Below are 26,283 nucleotides of genomic sequence, written 5' to 3'. Positions count from 1 at the left end.
AAGAGCGTGAAGTGAAATGGAGTGGGCGTAAGGTAACCACGCGACGAATGAATTTCCCGCCGCAATTAATTGTGCGGCATGCGGCAAGGAGCCCCCTTCAATATCGCACCCCTTCAGAAAAAAGGCGCAAGTACCGCAGGGATCCCGGAAGACTCAGGTGGTTGTTCAAGTGAGCCGGCGATCAAGATAACAGTGGCTAATTGCCTAATCGACTGTGCGACTTTCACCGATCGCGATCCCTTCCCCACACTCCTCACAAAATATCAGTTTCGGTGTAATATTCTTCGTCCCGAGGAATAAAATACAAAGTATTTGATTCTGCTCTTTCATTTTTTTTGTAGCCGAGTCCATACCGCCGCCTAATAGAATGATCATTAGCCACACTCGTTTGAGCCTATTGAGACTCTGACGTGCATCTATTTGACGTGCCACCGGTGCTGTGAAAAATAGCGCAGCTATCAGGAAATTGTAACGACCCACTTAGTAGGGTAAATATTTCACTCCATTTTCGAGCTATTCAGGAAAATACACACGTAGATGGATACGTTTAGATTCTTCCCAGATATACATCTCGGAATAATGAAAAGTGAAATTCAAGATTTTAAACTTTTAAGTCTCAGTTGGCTTCTTTAAATGTGCATGCAGCACTAAACTTGTAACCTTCCTAAAAATATATTTACAGTATGAAGTTTTCATTTTTCCCCCAAGGAAAGAAAGAAACTACATAAAAAATAATGGAGAAGAATAAAGTATTCACAAAATGTTTTAACAAGGTGGAGAAATGGTGCTGGGTCCACACCATTTCGCAGGGAAACAAAGCCAAGAAATTCCAAAAATTACCATTCACCTTGTTACATACAGTTCGGGCCACTTCTTAAAGTTATTTTTTTTTTTTTTTTTTTAAAATGTTTTATTAATCATTTATGAAAAGCAGCTATAAGAATTTTAATATTATTAACATTTAAGAGTTAAAATCAATAAATTTTTAGATTTTACATGAGACCATGTTTTAAATATCTGTAGGTTAGTGGAAGGTAGGATGTAATTTACAGTTTCGCTCTGTAAATTTTACAGGACCGTTACCCAATTTTCGTGTAAAAATTCTGATGATGCAAACTAACTGTTCCTTGTTACCTGGGTATGAACTTGAATAAAATAATATTCTTTTGTTGAAGGCTTGCATGTATCCAATACATGCAGTGCATTGTAACTGAATTTTATCGCCGAGAGATATGTGCGTGAATGTTATGCAAACGACACAAATCATATGCTCCTCATTTCACTGCATTGTTATAACATTACGTAACTAATCGATTTAACTAAAAAATTCCTCTCAGTTGCCACTCGTTGCGCATTTACTGACTCAGGATATTTTTGAGTTTCTATGTAATTTTTCCTTCTCGGCTCAAATAATATAAATGCTGAGGAATAATGCACATAAATCCTATATTTGCCATACCCACAGTGGAATTTTTGCAACAAGATGGTGTAAAAGAACAGATGTGTATGTTTTTATCTCTATATGTAATCAATCGAGCAAACCAAAATTAAGTTCACTGGAAAAAAAATGAAATCTTAAAATAAGATTATGTGCACTCTTGGAAATTTTTCTCTTGATCCAAGCCGATATTGCATTGAACCAAGAGACTTGACACTTGAGTTAAGAAAACGGACTCTTGGATTAAGATGCCAGCACCCGGACTCTAAATGCAAGAAACTTGGTTTCTTAAAAGAAGAGTTCTGAATCTTAACTCAAGATTAACTCTTAACTCCTTCCAAGAGCCTCAGGTTTCTTGAATGAAGTTTTCAGGTTTCTTGAATCAAGCTTTCAGATTTCTTGAATCAACCCTTTACGTTTCGTAAATCAACCACTTGGAGGGGAGGAGGGTTCGGTTTAATAGTTCAGCTTTTCTTAACTTAAGATGTATGAGTCCACATTTAAAGAATTACTGTGAGAACGAAGTGATGAATAGTGGCGAAAATGTTATCTTTGGCCACGGCCGCCATCTTGGATTTTTAAATTTTGAAAATCTGACCAAAAATTCGAGTTCCCCTTTGAAAAATACCCCCGGATACCGAGTTACACGAAAATCGAGCGAACAGGAGCCGACTTAACATTTTAGGCCACGGCCGCCATTTTGGATTTTGAAATTTTGAAAATCTGACCAAAAATTCGAGTTTCCCGTCGAAAAGTATCCCCGGATACCGAGTTTCACGAAAATCGAGCGAACAGGAGCTGACTTAGCATTTTAGGCCACGGCCGCCATCTTGGATTTTGAAATTTTGAAAATCTGACCAAAAATACGAGTTTCCCGTCGAAAAGTACCCACGGATACCGAGTTTCACGAAAATCGAGCGAACAGGAGCTGACTTAGCATTTTAGGCCACGGCCGCCATTTTGGATTTTGAAATTTTGAAAAGCTGACCAAAAATACGAGTTTCCCGTCGAAAAGTACCCCCGGAAACCGAGTTTCACGAAAATCGAGCGAACAGGAGCCGACTTTGCATTTTAGGCCACGGCCGCCATCTTGGATTTTGAAATTTTGAAAATCTGACCAAAAATTCGAGTTTCCCGTCGAAAAGTACCCCCGGTCAGAAAGTTTCAAGTAAATCCGTCGATAAATACCCCCTAAAACCTGAAATTTCATCTATAATGCTGTGACGTCACGCGACAGGATTGAACCTGTTGAAATCTCGGTACAGTAGCTTTATATAATTCATACTTTCTAGGTATTTTAAAGGACAAAATACGAGGGCTGAAAAATAACTTTACGGATGAAACTTAGAAAGTTTTAGTTTCGAAAAGGTTTAAGTGCTCTGAATGAAGTAGTAAGGACGAAGAACAAGCTGCATAACTACTAGTCGCTCCTAGAAGGGTTTGTAGGGATATTTCGACCTCACTCTTCATCAGCAGCTATAGCTCAGTTGGTAGAGCGCTCGGCTGTGAATCCAGTCGCCGCGCGCCGTGGGTTCGAATCTCCACAGGTCCGCTCGAGATTTTACGCCGCAACATCTCTCGATTGGTAAGTCAAATTGTTTAATATATGTCTCTTGTCTCTCTAATTAACTTGTGTAATACTTGTATGTACTGAATAAACCACTAAATAGTTGATGATGTGTGAACAGAAAACTTGTACTCTTCACAAGTAGAGTGCGCTCCTGATCAATTTTTGGAAATCCTGATCTAAGAAAACAGAAATCTTGATCCAAGAAACGATGGAATTTTAAATTAAGAAACCAGGTTTCTTGGTTCAACAACTTTCGGATGCTAGATCCAAGAAGCATGTTTCTTGTCGCCGCTTTTAATGCACCTGGACTCTTGAGTCAATGCGTTGAAAGATCCAAAGTCTCCGGTTAAGAGTTCGAGCCTTGGAGTGGTTATCAAAGATTTTTTAGTCACCGAAACTGAATTTCGGTCCCCGCAACGAATAATTTCGGTCAGCTGAGAAAAAACCTTTGTCGTTCCATTTGAACCAAAGTCACTTTCTCCGCACTAAGAATACCGTATATTGCAGTCCTAGATATTGTGAAAATAATGGGGCCGTCCATGACACAAATAAATTGAGCCCTCATATACAATCGTGGTATTTTTGCAAAAATTCGTCGATTCTCAAAAGTTTCCTTTCATAAAAAAGTCGGACAGATTGCCCTGGTGGTTAGTGCGTCTGACTCTACGTCAAGAGGTCCTGAGTTTGAATCTCGTTGGTTGTGGCAAATTTTCACGGAATTGAGAAGTGATTCTGCTGGAATAGATTCCTCTCTTCTTGCCTGAAAATGGGTAGAATCTATAGAGCATGGACTGCGGACTGGCATCCTCTGGATCCATCCATGGATGACGCCTCTCGATGGAATATAAGCAAAATATAAAGAGGAAATATAAAAATTAAGAAAACGGTGGATGACTTCAATATTTACGGCGTGTTACGCCTGAAAACATGCTTTCTCGCGTAACGCAACTCATGAGTCAGTCGGAAACGGATTCGTTACGGCCAGCCCCAGCATAGCTCTGAGAATGAGAGGAGCCCCTCTGGTTCTTTGCCGACGATCCTTTAGGAAATCTGATTTTCCCGATGGAATAGCCGGAGCGGTAGAATCAAACGGTAGCCGAAATTTATCTGCCATTCGCAGCTCAAGAAGTGATGGCCAAATTAGTTGTAAATGCTATTCACGGGGAGACGCGCTGGGGGAATTTGCATTTAAATCGGCTCGAAGGTGTCGCTGATGCGATGCTCTGGCCGGGCTAGGAGCCGCTGCACCATCAGGGTGCCTGACCACGGGATACCCACCGCCACCGGCCACCGCGACTGGTCAGCAGGCCTGCTAACCATCCACACGGCACACTCATTTCCCTTGTCCGCAGCGATCGTGCCAAATTTGAGACCAAGCCCCTTCGGACAGGTCCACCGTGGTGGTTATCACTAAAATTTATAAGTTATTGGGTTACAGGGTGTCTCCTAGAGAAAAATACAAGTTGCGAGGTTAGGACGGAAAAATTTCTCTCTGCTCTACTCATCTTTACGTTTCTATCATTATTAGGACAAAAATCCTTAGGAAAAAAGCCAGTGGGAGATCTCACTCGGAGGACTTACTGTGATGGGACAAAAAACCAGTAGGAAAAAAGTACTAGGAAAACTTGCAGTAGGAAAAAAAAAATTAGGAAAAATGACCCAGCACCATTGGGCCAACATCGGCGAAATTTACCCCAAAATCGGCGCAATATTTACCGACTCCCGTTTGGACCATAACATCTGAAATTTTTTCTGGAGAAAGTGGAATATTTAGACTGTCGAATACCAACCAGATCTCTACCTATTTGCGGATTCTATCTGGGCCAGTGATATGGAGGTTTTCTCGGAATATCTTCCTGACCAAAGCAATATTTTGCAGTGATGATTTTGCAGGTGTCTGATCGCTGGAAGTTGATTAATTTAAGTATCGAGTGGAAATTACTGAGTGAACCAAGCCCAAGGATGTCTCATGGTATTTTTAAATTGAACGATTATTTGAAGAAATTCGACACAGTCAGCTCGTCTGCATGCGAAAAGGATGTGTCTAAATGGAACATGTTGTCCTACGATATCACAAAGCTGTAAATTTTCTCACTTCCACACCTGTTTCTCTACCATTTCCTTAATCATATTTTCTACAAAAATCCTGTTCATCAAGCTCTTTTGTGGGAGGCAATGAAATTTTCTGCGTATATTCTCCCTTTCAGATTTGGCAACAAAGCTTCTTTTCTGTGGTGCATCGACAAGTGCCAAGCAACCATCATCATCCACCGTTCGCAACCGGTTTCCTTTTTTTGACTCCTTCGGCCGGGCTCGGTGTTGGCACAGCCCGGTTCGGATAAATTGATCACCTGTTCTCGACTTGTTCAACACTTCCAAACTGCGTGGAAATTGAGATGGATGAAATTTGTTTGAAGAAATATTTAATCGGTTTGAAGCATGGACTTCTGCTTCTCTTGCCGAGCCCAGTGGCCCATTAGTTTTTTTCCGAATCCAAAAATTGAATTGTAACTGCCACCGGTCGCACAAATTTCGCGTCGAATCTTAAAATATCTTGCGCGTTGGTCCTTGCTTATGTAAATTAGGTTCATGCTGCCATGAACACTGGTATAAGTCATTATATTTGCAAATAAAGGACTTCCAGGAATTCGTTTTACAAACTTAATTGAATCCTATCGAACGTCTTATTGCGGAAAATACTCGAACACAGAAATTTGTGACGCTCGAATTATGCCACCGGTTTGTGAAGTTAGGTGACGCAGCTTGAGACCTGTGTCCGGTGCGATATGTGACAAAGTTTTGACTTATTGAAGCATGACTTATTGAAATTCTGAACATCGTTTCCTCATGATTCATCTCACAGAGCGGGATTCTTGGAGCATTTCCATTAACTTAGTCACGGAATAATTTTTTGGTTTCTCGTTTAAAAAGTTACTGAAAAAAAAGTATTAACACCCGCTCAGTACACTACATATAGGAGCCATCAAACTTTCAGCAACAGAAGCAATATAATGCTTTGCAAAGTATGATTTTGCAGGGGCCCTTCATTTGTATCTCTGCAATAGTGTAGCAAGTTTTACTCTCCGGTCTACCGTATTGGTTTCACTGAAGTTTTCTAAGCGAGCTATACATATCGACGGCGTAAGTCCGCGAACCACGTATCTCGTTTGCGGGGTCTGAAAATCTCCGCTCCTATTTTATTTTTATAAAGGAGAGCAAATCGATATCATTCCTTCAAGTTTTCACGGAATATTCTTGACACTAAGGAGAAAAATCACAACAGTTTTTAAGAACAGTTGAGTAGTTTTTCATTAAAAAAATAAAGTATGACAGGAAGTCTGTGCGACGTCGCGAACCGAGATACGCAGTTGCGGACTTACACCGTCGATATGTGTGTTTCTCAAATAGGCAACTATTCGCGCTCCACAGCATGTTTATTGCCTATCTGGCGAAACTGAAGGCGAGAATAAAGTTGACGATATCCGCCAATAGATTTAACTTCAAATACGTTCTGCAATCGTCTTACGCAGAAAGTGAGATCAGGGTAACCGATTTTAAAACACACTTACAGCCAATTTTTCCCTTCAGAATTCTGTCTCTAGTGTTATCCGATGACTGATTCAGATCTGTACTACGAGCTATGCCAGTTGACCAGCAAAGCGCGCGCTGCAGCGACGCGACTGTCGCACGGCACGCGCCTAATTCAAAAGACGCGCGACCAAATCAATTACTCTTGCTGCTTGCCGCCCTCCCACCCCCAACCCCACCACCCTTGCAATCCGATACTCTACGTACGCTCACCCCTTCTTTTCCCGTTTTCCCTCGCAATCTGCATCACAGTCACCCTTGTCTTGGATCCTCTTTTATGTCCTACGTTGGCCGGAAAACTTATGATTCCATTACTGCCGTGCTAAGGAAAAACGCCGTATGAACCTTCAGGCGTTGCCAAATTTCTTTTGATAAATCACGAATTTTCGAGAAAATTCGTAAAAATCTTTCTTCCAATTTTTCATATATTTTTTCCGCAATTTCACCTGAGATCTCTGAAAATTTCAAGGAAAAATATTCATAGCTTTCATCCAAAATGAAAATTGTATCAAAGGAAATTCGGCAACTCTGTAATGTTCATACGTCGTTTTTCTTTAGCAGAGCGAATTATAGTAACGATTCGACTGTTCGCGGAGGAAATTATGTAGGTATAGGGAGGAAAATTAAAAACGAGGGCGGTTTTTGTCATATTTAGTTTAAAAAACAGTCATTTAAATGTAGTTTCTATCTACTCGAAAAATCCTTTGGTCGACCGATTCACGTCCAATAGAGAAAACAGGCAAAAATGAAACTTGCGAACTGACATACAGCAGTATCCATCACCATGTTTTAACCCTTCAATGGTATGATTTCCTAAAGCCTGAATGAGACTGAAACCATCGATTCGCTTTCATTTGAAAAGATAGGCAGGCTCTTAAGAGCTGAAATAGTGATATAAGTTAGGTACGTACCGCTTGTGAACCTCTCAACTCCATCTTACATACACTCCTAGACGTGATTTTGCTCAACTTATTCGCCTTCAAATATTAGAGTAGGCAAAAATGGCTCCTAAGAGCTAGAATAGTGGTATCAATTTTTATCATTTTTCTCCCCACTTCAATGTCTAGTAAACAGACTGCCTGTCACCACATTATCCATTGTCAATAGCTATGATACGCTCCACATTTCTTGCCACATGTTTACCTCTTTAAACTACGACTAAGTATTGTCACCGCGCAAAGTTTCATGTATTTGTGTCTGCTCTTTCAAGAATATTCTTTAAAAATATTTGAACCAAAATTTCTCACAAAAATGCAGTAGAAACACGTATTTTGAAATACAAAGGTCGGGATAAGCTGCCTAGAATCACCAGCGATATGAGCATTGAGTGGCTCTTTATTCCGGCTAGCCTTTAATTAGCCTCTGAATACAGCAATCGCTGCTCAGTTTAACTGCGTCATTTTCCAGAGCTTAGAGCGAGAGCAAAATCTCAGAACTGTATATGCAGCTGCTTATTGGTCTGTTTTCTCTACGATTTAGATACTGAATATAAATGCGTTGAATACCCCCATTTCTATTAGTTTGCCTTTCTCCTTGTCTACGAAGGTTGCTCTAATTCCTTATCAAAGCCCAACTCTGTTCTGCTGTCTAAAGGAAAAACGCCGTTTCAACATCCAGGTGTTGCCAAATCTCCTTCGATACGACACAAAATTTTACAACTGTTCGCAGATATTTTCGTTCACATTTTTCGAGAAATTTCACACCAAATTTGGTTTGAAATTTCTGAAAATTTTAAAGAAAATTATTAATGATTTTTCTCAAAGAAATATTTAATCAGTGTGAATTCGGCAACACAGAAATGCTCATACGGTGTTTTCCTCAATACGGCAATATTCTGCACTCGCAAATCTGTAACAATACCGTCTGAATGCAAGCTCCCTGAAGCTCTTTATTTTTTCCTCTCTTTGTTTCGAGCGGGCAAATCTCTGCTCCTGCAAGTTATATCTTCACGCATCGGCAAACTTCAAAAGAGTGCACCGGCCGGAAAACACCAGAACAAGTCATTAAGTGCGTGTAGTAACCTTCCGTTTGCTTATAATTCACACGTTTTATTTTATTTTTTCCTCTTTGCCGTTTCGGTTTCGGTAATGCATTCACGTTATCGCTCTTCAAGTCGACGCCCGAAGATGCATCCGGAGAACTGCCAAAAATAGCAGTAAATTCACTCTAAGATGAGCCTCGAAACACATACGAGCATATGCTAACCATGGCTCACACGTGCAGCTCTCTTCTGTAACACAGTGGCGAAGAAAAGCGGCGTGCTTATCGCCCGTGAAAAAATATGCAGCAGGCCCATCCCATGCACTGCATTGGCACTTCATACTTTTTATAGAAGCTCTATCGTCAAGAGAACGTCAGAATCGCAGTGGGAGGGGGGGCAGGAGGAGGGGAAAAACAAATAAACTTGCGTCATACGTGGCGGTTCGCGATGAACTCCCAACAGCAACGACTAATTGTTAGGAGTCTAGACGGTGGTTAAGGATTAATCCGTAGCGATGAAACAAACCTTGTAGGCACATGTAAATGTCTACTTAACATAATATGTGCTTGAATTTTAAATTATTCGGGAGGTGTGAAAATTTCGCGCTTGCGTGCTCCCCCGCCTTTTTTTGCGAGCTCCCCCGATTTTTTTTGCGAGCCTCTTGGATATTTGGCTAAGTCACAGTCAAAGGACCGAGAAATAATTAACTTTTTGTTCCAGCTACAAAATAACAGTGAAAATTAGATTTGAGGGGGTGTTTTTGTTTTTTCTTTAGGGTGAAATTATCAGTGTGCCCCCTCCATCGTTATTGTCGAAATTTTGCCCGCACGCTGCCCTCCAAAATCACAAAAATAATCGCTCACCAATTTAATGAAATACCTTCAATCTAGGATCTGGAATGGATCATAACCATTTTATGAGCGCATACCAGGCATGAGCTTTTTTCCTGAAATTTAAGCTTCATAAACATGGGCTTCAATAATAAATTTCAATGGAATCAGAGATAAAAACAATCAAACACATGGTAGATTTTTTATTATATACCCCTTTAAGTTCGATATACCTGATGTTTACATCCAAATCATAAATATAGCGCGCAAAGAAGTTACTAAACGATTCAGAGGAGCAGTCAATGTTCATTAAATTTTTACAAATACTAAACTGCCAAACTAATAAAAAATCCAGGTGAAGGAAGGCTTTTGATCTCGAAAGTGCTGCTTTATTTAGTGGTATGGTACTGTAAAAGCTTTTGGCAAAAATTGTGTCATCGAACCAATAAAACTCAAAACAAAATCCGCTAAGTAGAATAGAAAGACTTAAGGTACAATACCAAGCGGAACGCGTCTTATTGACTTATTGCTCCTTTTAACGTTCGATGCAACAAGGACCCATAGCATGGACCAAGAGAATAAATAAGGACTCCCAACTCCCTATATGCTAACCTGTGTTAAAAACCGTTAACGCGCGCTCGCAGCGAACCTGGCAGAGGGTGCGGTGAACTAACGCCACAGCGGTCCACGATCGTACCTCTATAGTATGTTATTCCATGCAATGTTCTTTGTTTATCTATGATTTATTTATTTGTGTAGATACTTTAATACATTTTACTTTCGCAAACTAATGAAATTGTATAGATATGTCGCAGGCAATTAGTCAAATCAGGCATTTAGTCAAATGCCTAGGCAAATAGTCAAATTTTACCGAAAACCCACTTTGGCTATTCGCCTAGGCAGTTGATAAAGTGCCTAGGCATTTGATAAAGAGCCTAGGCATTTGACTAAATGCCGTATGGCCTTTAGGCAAATAGTGAAACTCGTTAAAAATCAGGCAAATAGTCAAATTAGCAATTAATACGAACAATTTACTCACCGAAGTCATTTGTTGGAGCAACTAAGCTGATGGTGGCATCTTGAGGAGCATTTGACGTTGTTCTTGAAGCACAGACAACGTCGAGTACCACATTGTTTTTTGCTTGGCTTACAGGAACACTTCATAACACCTTGGCCGCCAAACATAGAGCCGGCTGCAACCGCCTCACGGATCGATATGAATTTTTCTCGCGGAATTTGTGAAAAGTCGAAATCAACACAGTCGATTCGTCGAAGGTCAGGTCCGGCACACCAATTTTTTATGATTCCACCAATAGTTCCGACTTGGTAAACTCCGTTACGAATATCTGTTACGAAACCTTGTACATTCTGATGATCAAGAGGCCCTCTATCGACTTTTGGGACGGCTAAAATAACTTTGTCTTCTATTTGTAAATCATCAAACAGTTTTTCACTTGATTCTGCCATGCCAGCTGCTGCATCTTTTTGCCTTTCATGAGTTTCAGAACGTGTCTGACGAATTACTATTTCATTCTGGCATAAGTTACAAAGGAAGGTAGGGGATGTTTGCCCGTCGTCGTGGTAGTTTGCCCACATTGTGCATGGCAGACATTAGGACATGTCGAACACTGTTCAGTTTTACCACCTGTCTGACAGTTACAGCAAGGGACATCATTTATGTCATCTTCCAATCTAGCAGCTTTTTCTACAGGTGCATCCGATGGTTCCGGCTCATTTGAATCCCTAGAGCGTTTTCTTTCTTCATTCCCTTTGTTCTGCAAGTTTTCCAAATCTTCTTCAGTCGTTAATTTAGCAAGAATGGAGGATGGTATATTGCACTCCGCTCAGCCCCGGTCAGAATACTCTCTGGCCCCGGTCCGTTCATTTGACTATGTGCCTGATCACCTCTCGGCATTTTGTCAAATGCTCAGGCATTTAATAAAATGCCTAGGCATTTAATCAAGCGCCTAGGCATTTAGTCAAATGCCTAGGCAAATAGTAAACTTCGTTAGTTTCTTACATTTCTTGACTATTTGCCTAGGCATTTGACTAATTGCCTGATTTGACTAATTGCCTGCGACAGATACATACCTTCTGCAGAGGTCAATGCGAAAGACTTTGATTTGAAGTATCTTATCAAAACACGAGCAAAGATGATTCAGTCAACTTCTGACGCAGAATCAAAGAGACTTGCTAATAATCAAATTAAAGGTAATGCTTGAAGTCAAGTATCTTTGATTTTGTGACACTCAGTTGATTTTTATCAGTACAACACTATTTCTCACTAAAAAGATTTCACTTAACAGAGAGGCGCCTTCGGCTAAAAGTACAATCCTGATTCCTGCTGCACACTACATACACACTTCCTTTGGCTTTCTCAACAGCAGTTGCTGCTGAGTAAAACGGTTAGAAATAACACTTCACATTAATACCAGTTTATGTACACGAAGACTGACGAAGATTGAAATGAAAATGGGAAACTTTTCACACTAAACTCTTCAAAACTGCAGGGCGACCACGAGGATACGAGGATCTAGAAACTTCTATGAGCACTACTGAGTGATAAGCCTAAATAGGTGGTGCATGGAAATATAAACAGGAAGACCCAATCATCGGTTTAGTTCACTACACCCTCTGCCAGGGAGCGCTGATGTCAGCGCTAACCGGAGTTGGGGGTCCTTATTTATTCTCTTGGTCCATGCCCATAGTTTTAATCTCAAAAATGGTTCTTATATTAACAAAACAATTACAAACTTTATGGTACGCGTGCGATTATACTCCCAAACAATAACCAAAAGTAAGTTACGTATTTATCAAAATAACAGGGAAAGTTTCATGTAAAACAAGCCGTAAATCGTAAAAACTGCGTCCCAGTAGTAGCGCGTGACTTCATTGAGCAGATTGCTCCAGAATACAAAAAAAAATATGTGACGAATACAGCAGCCAATTTTTCATGTGACGTCATGAAATCTGTTGGCGCAACCCAACCCACCCCCCCCCCCCCCCCCGGTTTGAAACGAGTCGGAATTTTGGAGGCCTGAAAGATGTTTGATCAGCAAACATGTGATGAAATAACAGCTGATACTACAACCTTAATTTTTCGTGCAATTCCCTAAAATAATTTGTGCAGAAGCCCCACCGCATCAGTGAGATGAAGCGGTAGCCGGGGCGGCAGCGCAGCGGCCCGGCTGAGCCGAGGAAACGAATACGGCATGCAGTTATGACTCGTGATCAATACAATGCTCATACGTTGTTGGTTGATAATGAGGCCTCGTAGGAGGTGGACAGGTGATAGAGTCGGAGGCGTGGTTTGCGCCGCCCATCGACGCCCATCTACGCCCCAATCCCCTCCCCCCGCCCGCCTTTTATCCTCTATCCTCTATCCGCTATCCCCTAACCCCGACGTCCCCCGCGACACCGCGACGCGACGGCGCGGCGCGGGCTCCCGCGATGCACAGCCACATCTACCGTCGCTACATCTCTCAGTGGCGTGGCGTGAATTGCGATCTATCGATTGTTATGCCATTTAAACCTATGATAAAGAATCGATTACTAAGGTGTTCGCTGCGAACACCCTGATTATCGATCCTTTTCCATAGGTTTAAATGGCATAAGAATCGATAAATCGCAAAGCACGCCACGCCACTGACTTCTCTGTAATTTTATACGCAACGTTCAACCTGCAAGTACCCGGGGCCGGGGATCCGCCCCTTGGCTGCCATGCAGCCCAACCCCGCGATATAATATTTCGCGACCTGAATGGGCTTGGTGCAATTTTATAACTTTAAAAAGCCATTTCAATTAAAAGTACTGCATTTGCCTATTTTCGCAGATAACATAGAAAATTCAATTTTTTTTCTTTAAATTGGGAAAAATCAAAATTCATTTTGAGAGGGTGGTTCCTGGGTCATATTTCTAAAACTTTAAGAGAGTGGAGAATCTAGAAATTATCATGTGTCGATAGTCTCAAACGGACCCAGCACTATTTTACCTTAAAAAGATTATGTAATTCTGACGCAAAGTTCTCGAAAAATTGAAAGAACAGTTCACAAATTTCCAAAAAAATATTTTTTTACCCAACGCAATTTCGCAATGCACGGATGGTCTATATAGCTTTATCTTATCACGGTAGAGAGCGCTCGAACATTTCCTCTTTAATGATCTCGTTGGTGTCTACATCGTTCTGTGTTACCTCTGCAACCTGAGATATGAGTCAAATGACCGTAATTACGTTTTCACTGATTTGAAAAATCAGGCGGAAGCCATGGGACAGCTTCATTGCCTAATGCATATTTTCCAATTTTAAAAACCCTGATGTATCTAAGGCCTGGTTACTAGGAATCACGACGAGGGTTTTCACAATAGTCCTTGCTAAGTGCTCCTGAAATGCATATAACTCGATTTTTCTAAAACTGTTTGTTACGTTTCCTTTGGGTCTGAACTGAACATTCGATTTAGGAGTGTTTAATGGCAATATCCTAACGAACTAACACTTTTAACTCAACGCAAAGTTTGGACTAGAGGTTATTATCCATTGTTGTCTTTGGAATCTTCACAAATTGGTAGGTCGAGTATCGCAACCATATCGCAAATCAATCATCAAATACAGCTAGAAAGGCTTACCCACTAAATTAGTCTATTCCAAAGGCGTGGCGTACTTTTCGATGTATCGATTGATCTGCCACTGAGACCGATCAAAAAGGATCAATAAATAGGGACGAAGCCCTTAATAATCGATTCTTTACCACAGCTTTAAATATCGACGGTGAAACTACCAAACCACGTATCTCGTTTGCGGTGTTTAAAGATCTACGCTCACATTTTATTTTTTTGAAGTAGACCAAATCCATATCATTCCTTGAAATTTTCACGGAATTTTCTCCGCACACAGAGGAAAAATCACAAAAATTTTCAAGACTAGATGTTCAGTAGTTTTTCATTTAAAAAATAAAGTATGACAGGAAGTCTGCGACGTCGCAAACCGAGATATACGTGGTTTGGTAGTTTCACCGTCGATATGCGGAGGTATCGATGGTCGATTAATTACTCCTCGCCACTGGTTTATTTGTGTCCATCGCGACGATCCAATCGCAGAGCTCTTCATCCGAGCAACGTAAGTAAATGGAGGCTCAAACAGAGTTGTAAAGCTGAAAAGCTGAATAATCGTCGAGCATAAAAAGGTGGTCATGGAGTGGAAACGGAACAGTGTGACGAAAGATCACTGGCCTCGCGAAATCAGCACCCCTCGGTCCGGCGTCAATGGGATGCTCCGGTCCGGATTAAAATATCTTCTTCATCCGGATAATTATTGTACGTAAAACAAACGATGGGCGTCGAGTACGCAGTCGTGGCCGGGCGTTACTGCGTTAGCGCATCGTCCACGGAGCCGGGAATTATCATTTTTTATCCGCTTATATACTTAACCGACTCCGACAGCCAGCGATTTCCCCTCTGTCCTCCGAACCTTGGCTCCCCTCTCGGCTACGCACCCCTCGTTTTCGCCGAATACCTTCGAGTTTTTGGTGGAGTGGTCGCAGAATCAGCTGGGAGAACCTGTACTGAGAAAAGAAAAGGGTCGCTCAAATTATCCAGCTTTCTGATAGTCGCCGAAAAAAAAAAAGTTAGGGGTATATAGACATACCGTCCGTTCCCGGCTCAGAGGCTGGAAGTTCCAGGTGCTTGAGCCGTACCTGAGATTGCTCCTGGTGCTACGCCCGGGACTTTCGACCTCTGAGCCCGGAACGCGGACGGTATGTATATATAGGCCGTAATTACGGCCTACGGAGCTACATGCTCTCAAAAACCAAAGCCTGTGACGTAATCCATCACGGCGGTATACGTCACGGTTTCTTCTTCCTTCGGTTCATATGCGACCTCTATCAATACCCTAGAGTGCTCCAATCTCAGATGCGCATTATTTTACGATGAACACAAGCTGATTTAGGATTGCCTTTTTTTCTAACGCTGCGTTAAAGTCTCTTGATTGGACTAAATTAACTGCAATTTGTAATTACTATTTCTGGATTATCCAAAAGAGCACTTATCTGCAGGGAAACTAATTGCACGTGTGTTGTTTCTGAAATGAGCCAGGAATAGTAGTCCCTTATTGGGGAGTGTCCGATTGTTTCCGTGGGTTACTGACACCCAAAAGTATACAGAATGCAAGCTTTGGCAATAAATTGGTCAGTTTCGCTAGTCACAGAATCATGTGCTGATGATTTCAGATTATAAATCCGAAAAATTATAAAATCCGTTTAAGTACTAAGTTTCTACGTCCAATATAATCAGAAATATCGCTTTTAGAAACACATTGTATGACGTCATCCGCACTAATATCCGTAGAACTCGGGTTGTCAAGTAGCTTTTCACCAGAGCGTGTAAAGTCGTCGTGGATCCAATTTGCGAATAATATGGTATACTCAATAATCAAATGAGTTTCATGTTTACATGAGGAACCACTATTTTTGGTTCATTCATAAAAACCTTATCGGCACAGGTGATAATCGTGCCGACATTGTTTCGAAAATGAGTCAGAGATACTGTAATCACGTATGGGGTCCGTTCACAAAATACGTAACGCTAAAAATCTGATTGCTTTTTACTCCCTCTTCTCTCCTCCACACCCGTTACACAGGCCTGCACCCCCCCCCCCCATGAAAATTACCTGAGGCTTCTTTTGACCCCCCCCCCCCCCGCCAAAAATAGATTTTTGAGATGACAGTCGGTTGAAAATTTGCGATTTTTCGGATTATATTTTCGCTGTTGCGTCATGCAGCCATGAATGCCTCCGCCCCCCTCCCCTCCTGTAACGCACATGTAAAGAGGGCACACGGAGAAAAAAAACTCGTGCGTGGGACCCGAAGTTTAGGTCATATGGCTCTCTGAAGTTTTCAGATTGAGCATCTGAACACTTTAGGTCTAGCTGCCGAAGTTCGGATCATACATCTGAAACTTCAGTTCTTACATCTGAAGTAACTTCAGATGTGAGAACTGAAGTACTTCGGATGTGAGAACCGAAGTACTTCAGATGTGAGAACCGAAGTACTTCAGATGTAAGAACTGAAGTTTCAGATGTATGATCCGAACTTCGGCAGCTAGACCTAACGTGTTCAGATGCTCAATCTGAAAACTTCAGAGATCCATATGACCTAAACTTCGGGTCCCACGCACGAGTTTTTTTTCTCCGTGCAGGCTCAGACGCTTCATACTTCAAGGTCGTTACGTATTTTATGGACGGCTTTTTGCAAAAATGTAGTCCATTTGAAGTGATCAATTCAATTTTTGCCGCTGTTGATGCGGTGACACCGATTCCGGCAAGGTATTTTTCACCTCCAAAATTGATGCATGTTATTCCGCTACGTAGTTTAGGTCCCGGATACGGCCTCTGGGTGATTCGTATTCCATTATCTAGATTATAGACTATAATTTGACGTGAGAGCTGCGAGTGGACACCCCCCCTCCCCCCTTTCTGAACAGCGGCGGATCCGCGAAATAAATCAAACGCGCACTTAATTAGTTCATCACAATAAAACCATCCACTGCGTTCGCGAGGATAAAAGTGACTCGGCTCAAGATTTATTTATTGGCGCTTTACGAGAGAGCGGTGCTGCGAGCCCTAGAAATGGGGAAGAAATCAAGGAACGACTGTAATCCGAGAGACACAAATCCATCTTATTCAAAAGCGTATTGAACTTGCCTCAATAAAATTCGCGCCGCTGAGTCGTCCGAATTCTGAATTTCTCCTCGAGTACATAACATTTTAACGTCGACATCCTATTACTGTACCTTGAGCATCGATGCCCCAAATTTATTTCTCGCAAGAAGAAAATCTACCTTTTTTCAAGCAGAGTTGTGTAAATAATGCAAAGAATCCATTCAATTCATTCGATCAATTTCGCTGTTCAGATTTAATATCAGCTGCTTTTCGGAGTCAGTAAAGATGCTCCCAAGTTGGCAACTTGAGCTTTACCCATTTTTAAAACCCCCAAAATACAAAAAATGGCAGATCGTGATTTTAAATGACTTTTTCTTCGATCTAGGTTACTTAAGCCTTGAAGTTTAAACCCTCACAACTCCAGATTGTTCTTCTCTATCCTCCGGTATCAATAACTCAAATTTGAGTTTTTGTCAGCTACGATCAATTTTTTTCTAGATAAATTAAGACACACGAATTAAGACAAAGTTTATAAAACTAGACAATGGAAAATGCTTCTTCCCATACGCACCATATTTTTGCTACTTTATAACGTAATGGATATCTCTTTCTCCTTATGAGCCCCAGAATGCATAACGTAATACGAACAACAGGGTTCACATGGGATTTGAGATACACCGCTAAAACTTAAGCCCATTTCCACTCATATTCTTCATTCGTGACCGTTCGAAGCCGAATCATGAAAATGGAACTTCCTCAGTAAATCCAGTGATTAGCGCAACTGACTGCTGACCCGGGGCGGGGGTCCCGGGTTCAAATCGCGGGCAGGCCACCAACATTTGGCGGGTGACAGATTTGATTCCTCAGATCTTGTCAGTTTGGAGGGGTAGGAATGTCTGCTCTGTCTATTTTATCAAATCTTTAATAGAGCGACTCCTGTCGAGCTGGGTGAAAAAAATGGAATTTTGATATTTCAGCAGAAAGCTTTTTAGCCCCAAAGAAACTTTTTCGAGCGGTGCACTTCATCTCGGTGCCAATAGAGGGCGTAAAACTGCATTATAATCCGATCCATCCCTTAAACCGATAGGCACCATCTTGAACCCTCCAACGTATATATTCTTTCAAGCAAATGCTCTCTGCTTGAGTTTTTGTGAATCAAGGTTCCTCCATCCGAAAACGGTCATATTTCCGGAGCAGCTTGGCATCAGCGCGTTCTATCTGCGAATGAGTGACAACGAAAAAGAGCCTCCGCCGTCGGCAATGCGCGGAAAAATAATACGCCGCTATTTTACGAGTGTTTCGGGGAAAGGTAGAAGGTGTCCGGCCTCCGGTGCAAACGGGTCCATTACCTGGTCCATCCTGATTCCTCCGCCAGTTCGACGGACAGGAGAAGAGCCGTCAAAGAGGTTTTAACCTCAAACCTATTCCTTCTGTGCCCGCACCCGCGACCCGCACTGTCCTTTTATTAGAAAACCACGTATCTCTCTCAAGGATCCAACGGGAGTTGCGAGGTTTTTCGTCTAGCACGACACCGCGCCTTGCCCGTTAGAAAGTGATATTTTCGCCAGCGTGGACAGCAACAATGATCTGCGGGTGGGAGGAGGCGGGAGGATCGTAGCACCGAAGGGGTGAAGTGCTGAGTTACCCGGTCAGGTAAGCCAGCTAGACAACCGGACTCCGCGCATAATTGCTGGCGCTTAAAACGTATTGCTAACACTGGAAAAAAAAAAAAAAAAAAAAAAAAAAAAAAACACATTGGATCTAGAGTCCAGACTCTTAAAAACATCGACAAGAAAAAATACTCTTGATTCAATCACTTAAATCAAGAACCAAGCCTCTTAATTTGAGCGGATTTTCATTTGATTTAAGCTTAAATCTGATTGAATCAAGAGTCATTTTTCTTGTCAATGGTTTCAAGAGTCTGGACTCTAGATCCAATGTGTTTTTTTTTTTTTTCCAGTGAAACCCCCTCATGGGCAATGATGATTTTAGCAAACTGACAGCACACAAAGATTTCACTTTTAAATATTTTCAGCTTCACAATACAGGGTTAACAAAAAATAGTTTTTGAAGAAGAAAAAAGAAAAGAACCAGCTGAAGTAGGCCCCTTTACTTAATGAATCCGTTTTCTGCTATTAATTGAACCGCGTTTAACAGAAAGGAATCAAGCCACATCAGCTATTGCCAAATTGAACCGGGCAATTTAATTTTTTTCAATAGAACATTTGTGCGGATTCCATTGATAATTTTAAGGAATTTGCTGCGCTTTATCCTGAAAATTCACCGAAAGCACAAAAATTCACACAACCGTTTTCATGTAAAAAATTAAATTGCACCATGAAATTTGGCAATTAGCTTAGTTCCCTCCTGCTTAACGCGTTCCAATTTACAGTGAAATTAATATTTTAGAAAAACTTGTTCGGTATCTTGGTATATGTGCAGTATTCTTTCACCGTATATTCACCTTAATCTGCGGGATAAAAGACAACGTACATAGTCGTTCCATCGGAGGTGTCACTTCAATGTCTTTCATGTAAGTTAATTTTAGGAGTAGACTCTTAGATTCCCCACAGTATAATATGATGACCAAACTGACAAAGAATCTGGTTTGCAAACAACACCGAATTTCGGAAAACACGATTCACAAAAGGCCAGGTATACTGTTCACAATTAATCGTGACCTGTAATGGGAGAATGAGAGACACCACTATTCGGCCACGTGGGAGCTCGTAATGCCTACCCTGCAAACTGAAGGCGAACTGAAAATGTGCTAAAGTTACCGCACCACCCTCGATGCAGTCTATTCCCATTCTTTCTCTTGCGCAATCGTGCCATCAATGATTGATACCACTATTCGGCCACGTTGGTGCTCGTGGTGCCTACCCTGAAAATTGAAGGCTAACTGACCATGAGCCAAGTCATCGCTCCACGCTCGGTGAAGTCTAAAATATTTCCGGAAAGGCCCTCCGGACCGTTCTTCGGACAGGGGGCTACACTACTAAACCCAGACCCCCGGGTAAGTAGATTTAAGGCGGATAATCATTCTTTAAGGGGACCAAGGAATGAATGCCTATGCCTATGTCTCGTAGCTGGAAAAAGAACGACAGAAGCAAGCCAGTAACGATTGGTAAGACTGGGGCTTGTCCATGCAATACGAGAGTGATGATCTATATATCTATCGAGATAGTATATCGCCTATTGATTATAGAATTATATAATTGACTACTCATAGTGGATTGAAATGTGTGAAAAACAGTGTTGCTATTTCGCGAGACTCTCCAGTGGCCAAAACCCATCCGCGCACCTGCTCAACCCTTACCTGTCCGAGGCGTTTTATTCAGTCTGCGCGGCGCATATTGTCTTGTCTAGCGAGAGTCTAGGACTCACCGAAAATGTGTGAAATTTCACCCTCTACCCCTCCAACTGGCCTTTCTCAATAGGCACTGCTCCGCGATTCACACGGTTGCAACCGTTTTTCCGGAGAACACTCTCCTTTTCTGCGAGCCAGGTTTTCACTCGCGTTTCCTCGAGGTTTTTCCCACGAGTCCCGTCAGATGTTGCCGCGAGGAATGACAAATCAGCATTTCGTCAAAACTGTCGAAGTACTGACGAAAGAAATTTAGAGTTGTGCCGCCTCGTGTATTCACCCCCAACTTCACATGCAGGAATTTAAAAAATAATTTACATTTTGAGGCGATAGAATATTTACGCCTTTGAAATTAGCCACATCCCCTTTGTCAACCTGAACCACTATTTAATCCTTGTCTATCACAACATTCGCGAAGTGACTTTCGATAATTCCCGTATAAAAAATTCATAAATATAAATTCACTATGTAGCCCGCACCCATTCTCGGTTATAGGTACCGGACTTTGGTCTAGGTAGCGAACATCTTTGGTAAACTATGGAAATATTTTATGAATATCAGCATTATGATCGAAATTTCTTGTAACCTGAACCAAATTTTGATCCCTGCGACTGGAAAATTTAGTACCCTAGATTACTTTTCCGTATGAATTGAAGTTCACTACTTTTAAATCAAGTGTGTTTTCCTCCCCGCGTGCAGTCGACTGCCCCGAGAAAAAATATCTTCTTCAAAACTGGAAGCAGGACGGGTCATGACCGCACTAAAGTCAGTCATACTTCGAAAAAAACGGTTCGATCGTGAAAACCAAACGCTCGTTTTTCCGTATCGATCGAACTATCCAGTGGAATTTTTGTTCGCAGTTTCGAAACGCTTCGTTCATGAGCTCGAATTATTCTTCGATTGAACCTAGCATGATGACGGCAATTTTACGTTCAATTCCTTGAGCCGGTTCACCTCTGTTAACCAAATAGTCCGATCGATATGAAGCATCGACCGTTCGGCTCGTATGATCGGACTTTCTTTCCCAGTGTATTAGCGGCTCGTATATGATCGGACTTTCTTTCCCAGTGTATTAGCGGCTCGTATGATCGGACTTTCTTTCCCAGTGTATTAGCACCCAGTGATGCAGTTCGAAACCATGGTTTATGTCGCAGGCAAATCGTCAAATCAGGCATTTCATCAAATGTCTATGCAGATAGTCAAATTTTAATGGTTTACAAAGACTTGTATGTTTTTGACGAGGAATTATTAAGTTTCCATTGTTTTGAAAGTAATAATTCATCAAAACTACCATCTTAACTTGTGTTTTGCCCTCCAAATGCTCCTCATATATTTTAATTTTCAAAATTTCAAAAATTCAGTATCATATGACATGCTGAAAATCCCGAGATGAAAGCTCGTTTAAGGGCTAGATTTAATTTATTCACGAGATAGATTCAATTTATTGGTATGATGCCAATTGTATTAGAAACACCTTCTCAACTTGAGGGAATAATTATTTTGTCTAAAATTGGGAACAGAATCCGAATTTTAATCCAAGTAAGATTATTTGACTGTTTAACTCGACATTTGACAAAATGCCTGATTTGACTAGTTGCCTGCGACGTATATAATGTTGAATTTTGGTGCAAAAAGGGTCCGCAGGGTCCTCGATTTTCATTCATGGCAGTAACAAGCTTTGAATAAAAATTTTGCGGACTTATCCAAGTACCCTCGTAAAACCGGGGCTAACTTTACGAGCGCTCTGTGCTTTACACGAAAGGAGCAAATGCAAGCCGCTGTAAAGTGTTGTTGAATTGCTCTTGCTGCGAGCTACGCCTTTTCTTCCTGGCTCGTTCTCCGCAAAAGAACAAAGCGAGGGGGCGCTACTTATTCTTGCTTGGCTTGTCCTCATTGTTCTCCACGCATTCATGCATCCCAATTCAAGTATTACTCCCGCGAGCACCCCCGCCCCCCCCCCGCCCCCGCCCCCTGCCCAATCGCACGCCTATCGAATTCTGTTCATTTTCTTCACTTCCATGATTCGCTGCCTTTGCAGTTGGTGGGCGGATGATAAGATCAAGCGAGGGAGCTGTCTCTTCAATCCCGGCGCTTTGTTTATATTATTTATCGTGCGATTGTGCGTTGGATTCTTTTATTTCGCTCTTTTATCTTCTCTCGGTGGAAGTGCAGCGGAGTTTTGAATAGGGACATTGGTATAAAATAAATAAATTACGCATTTTCGTAGATGGAGCTGGGATTTTTTCCGGGGAGATGGGTCAAGGGACCGTTTGATAATTGCGAAATTCGAGGGGCATTCTGCCGTGGTGTTGGAGAGCGCCGTATGAGAACACGGATGTTACCGAAAATTTATTTCTGAGGAAAATCTTTTACATTTTCAGAAACCTCTTAATTTGTGAAGAAATTTCACTGATAAAAATCGAAGATAAATATTTAATAAGTTCATTCGAAATTGGGTCTTCAATTCGGAAGTAATTGGCAACGTTCAATTTGTTCATACGATGTTTTTCCTCAGAACCGCAGTAATGACGAAAGTTGCGGCAATATCGTCACTTCTTTAGCGTAGGGGCGTATCTTCTTCCCTCATTAAATCCTCGTCAGTATGTAGTGGTACGGATGAGAGGATTCACCCTCAAATGCAGTTACGTCCTGCCAGAGGGGGACCCAGCAATTTTGGCAACATCGGATTTCCTTCATTTAAACCTATGCTAAATAATCGATTCTTGGCGGAGCACCTAAAGATCCCAAGAATCAATACATTGCCATAGCTTTAAATGGAGAAAAGACAATGTTGCCAATGTGCTGGATCCACCAATGCGTCCTTCTCATGTCAAAGAAACGACGACATGATCAGAACACTCTTCAGAGATTCATGTAACATCAGGAAAAGGCTACTTTGAGTGTTGACTTCCAGAAGTTATGTTTACTTTTTGGGGATGATAGCAGTGCAAAATCTTAAATTTGCTGTGATCATATCATTCAAATTTTGAACAAAAACCTCAATTTTGATCATTTTGTCGTTACAACTGGTTTCGGTTGAACGGCAGAGGGGTGGAAGAGTGGAAGATGTGCCGCGGGGCATCAGAAGATGCTGCTCTGTATCTTCGCGTCCGTCTTAGTTTCTCCGAGAATCCGGAGTTCGGATGCTGGCCGAGGGCGGACAGGCTCACCAACACCCTCGCAGAGCTACACGTCCACGAACGCACACACCGACGGGAAGAGGGCCTTTGTTACCCCCACCCGGGGCACCTCGGAGCTGGCCGCCGAGCCGCAGCGCTGAGGCAGTGCAAACAGGTTCGCCTGTCCAAAATATCTTAATAGCATTAGGGCAGTTTAGAGGCTAAGCCGTGTCTTCAGCCCCGCTCAGCGCAGTCCGCGTGCCGTTTAAGCCGGCCTTTGCCAATTTATCGTATTATCCCATTCCTCTAATTTCATTTAAATTACCCTACCCCCACCCCGCCCGCCTCCTCGGCAGACCCCCTAGTTACTCTTTGGCGCCGTGTAGTTTGTTTTTCCGACAGCGTCACCCCTCCCCCTCCGCGCCTCCTTCGCGACGCGTAATCAACAAGTGTTAGTGCATTGTTGTGATCTTCTCAAAGTTTTATCCCATTGGCGGGATCATCCGGCCAATTAACTTTATTTTGATTTTTTGTGTAACGCGATTCGTTTAATTCTTGTGTAATCAGTGGATGTTGAACGAGAACCCCGCGACTTCGGTTTGATATCGGGACTGATTGGAACTACGAGTGATTTTAACATTGATGGCCCCATAAGTGACTTTCGCTGTTTTTGGACTGTGACTTTTCTTCGTATAGATAACAAGTGTATTTTCATCTACGCTGCGAAACGTCGACCGTTTTTAAAATTAGGTTATAGTGGAACGTAACCTAAGTTCTGACACGGCATCAAGTTCATACGAGTTTTAAACCACCTTACGCGTTATCTTATCATATTTCTCCTTAATATACGTTATTCAAGTGTTCTTGATTGCATTATGAACCAAAGACAACTTTGACACTTTGTTTGCTTATGTTTTTCGTCTCTTTTTCACTGAAGAGGAGTCTTCTGTTATCAAGCGTTGATGGTGTTGTGTGTTTTTACTCCGCGAGCACTGACTTGAAATCTCGTCTTGAAGGGATTTGAAATAATCGTTGATGAATGCGTGTTATTGCGAACTTTGATTTTCTTCAGTCTGAGCGATGAAGTGGAACTATTTAGACTACTACAATTCCGGCAGCAACGGGGATACAGCAACCGGAGATTTGCAATCGATCGATTCGCAAACGTAAGTCTCATCTAGCACATTCACACGTCCAACTAGTATTTTCTGTTCCTTCATCAAACATGTCTCTGTCATTCGACTTCTGGGAAAAAATCACTTTATAAATGTCATTTTTTGTGAGAATTCCGCTTATAGTATCCTCAAAGGCCACATGATCGTCATCCAGTAGAAGCATCTATCTGCAAGAAATCCTTTTTTTTGGAGGAAAAAAAAAAAAAAAAAAAAAAAAAAAAAGTACACAACGCGTAAATCATAACATTATTTTGGAATGCATTTTTCTCCAGTATTCTATTTATTTTGGATTATATCTTTTCCCCGTATTTTATTTTGCTTTATCTAATACACCTCCGGACATTCGGTTCTTTTAGAGAGAAAAACACTATACTGTCATGGTGTGTAACATTGGACGCTGCTGTCTTATATAGTGCTTTGAGACGCTCGACCGCCTAAGATGAGGCAAGAATGTAAACACACTTTTGCGTCACCTTAGTCGGTCGGTCATCTCTACGTCTAGCCAACACACCATGACAATACATATATAAATTTTTGTCGGGGAGAAACCACTTGCAGCGTCATCAAGTGAAAAGCAGCAATCTACCAATAAGTTTTCCCAAAAATAACTGGTTACTTCTCAGGCAGTATTTAAGGAAATACATGTTTGTGATTTTGAATTGAACTACGAATGTAGATGAATCAATTTCACTTCGTGACGTCCAATTTAAAACGCGCTATTACCACCGTACATGCTTCAAGCTCCAAATAGAAAGATACTAATTAAGAGCGGAATGGAAACCATGAAGCAATGCAGCTGACCTGTGAGAAGCTTGGAATTTGATGACGACTTCCTTTCTGATCCTAGTTGATAGCTCCTAGACCGCACTAAGAAAAAACACAAAATTAATGTCTCTATGTTGCTAAATCTATCTTGATATATCAAGAATTTTCAGAAATTTTATTAATATTTTTCTTCTCGATTTTCAGAAAATTCTTGCGATTTAATGCAGTTCTTTTAAAAATTTCCAAGATAATCTCGGTGATTCCTTTAAGAAACGGGCATTTCATAATTTCTGGTCGGTTGAACGGTTTTTTTTAAACGAAAACGGCATTTAGGTTTCTAAACTACGCGGGGTGAGCTATTTTCTTGAGAAAATAAACCTGATTTTCTGTATCGATAGAGTATCATTTTAAATGGAAACTTTGTCACAAAGTGTGCGCAAAAATCATGAATTTATCTCCTTTGACGATGAAATCTAATCGTGATTTTATTATGTACCTATTAATAAACAATCAATTAATTTATTCCTGACATGTTGACCAAAGTAGGTAACACGTCTGCATACTCATAATATTTGACCGTCTAGAAGGAGAAGGATCTCAATTTCTGAAGGCAATCTTTAATTGAGAACGCATTTGTTAAGTTAGATTAGATCGAATTGAAAATTATTATTAGTAAACATCTCAAGTATCGCAAACACTTACTCGTAAGGGGACTCCTTTATCTTGGATATTTCGTAAAGCTGCCTTAGTACTCCGTACCTACTACTTTGAGGCGAAGAAACAACTGATTAAAATG

The 26,283-nt window shown here is 41.4% G+C and overlaps 1 protein-coding gene across 2 annotated transcripts in view; it reads left to right on the top strand.

Annotated features, from left to right (window-relative positions):
• Window positions 1-26,283, top strand: part of LOC109041035 (uncharacterized) — a 176,321-nt gene that overhangs the window by 109,556 nt on the left and 40,482 nt on the right. The window contains exon 1 of one of the 2 annotated variants that reach the window (XM_019057193.2): window positions 24,385-24,713. The exons of the other annotated variant lie outside the window; for it this stretch is intronic. Coding sequence (XP_018912738.2) covers window positions 24,628-24,713 — 86 coding nt within the window. The 5' untranslated portion in view covers window positions 24,385-24,627. Of the gene's footprint in view, window positions 1-24,384; window positions 24,714-26,283 lie in introns of those variants that run through there. 2 annotated transcript variants of the gene reach the window in all.

The sequence above is a fragment of the Bemisia tabaci genome, chromosome 1 (genome assembly GCF_918797505.1).
Source record: "Bemisia tabaci chromosome 1, PGI_BMITA_v3".
NCBI classification, from domain to species: domain Eukaryota; kingdom Metazoa; phylum Arthropoda; class Insecta; order Hemiptera; family Aleyrodidae; genus Bemisia; species Bemisia tabaci.
Note: the sequence above shows the minus strand (reverse complement) of the source record. Positions and strands in the feature narration are given on the sequence as shown.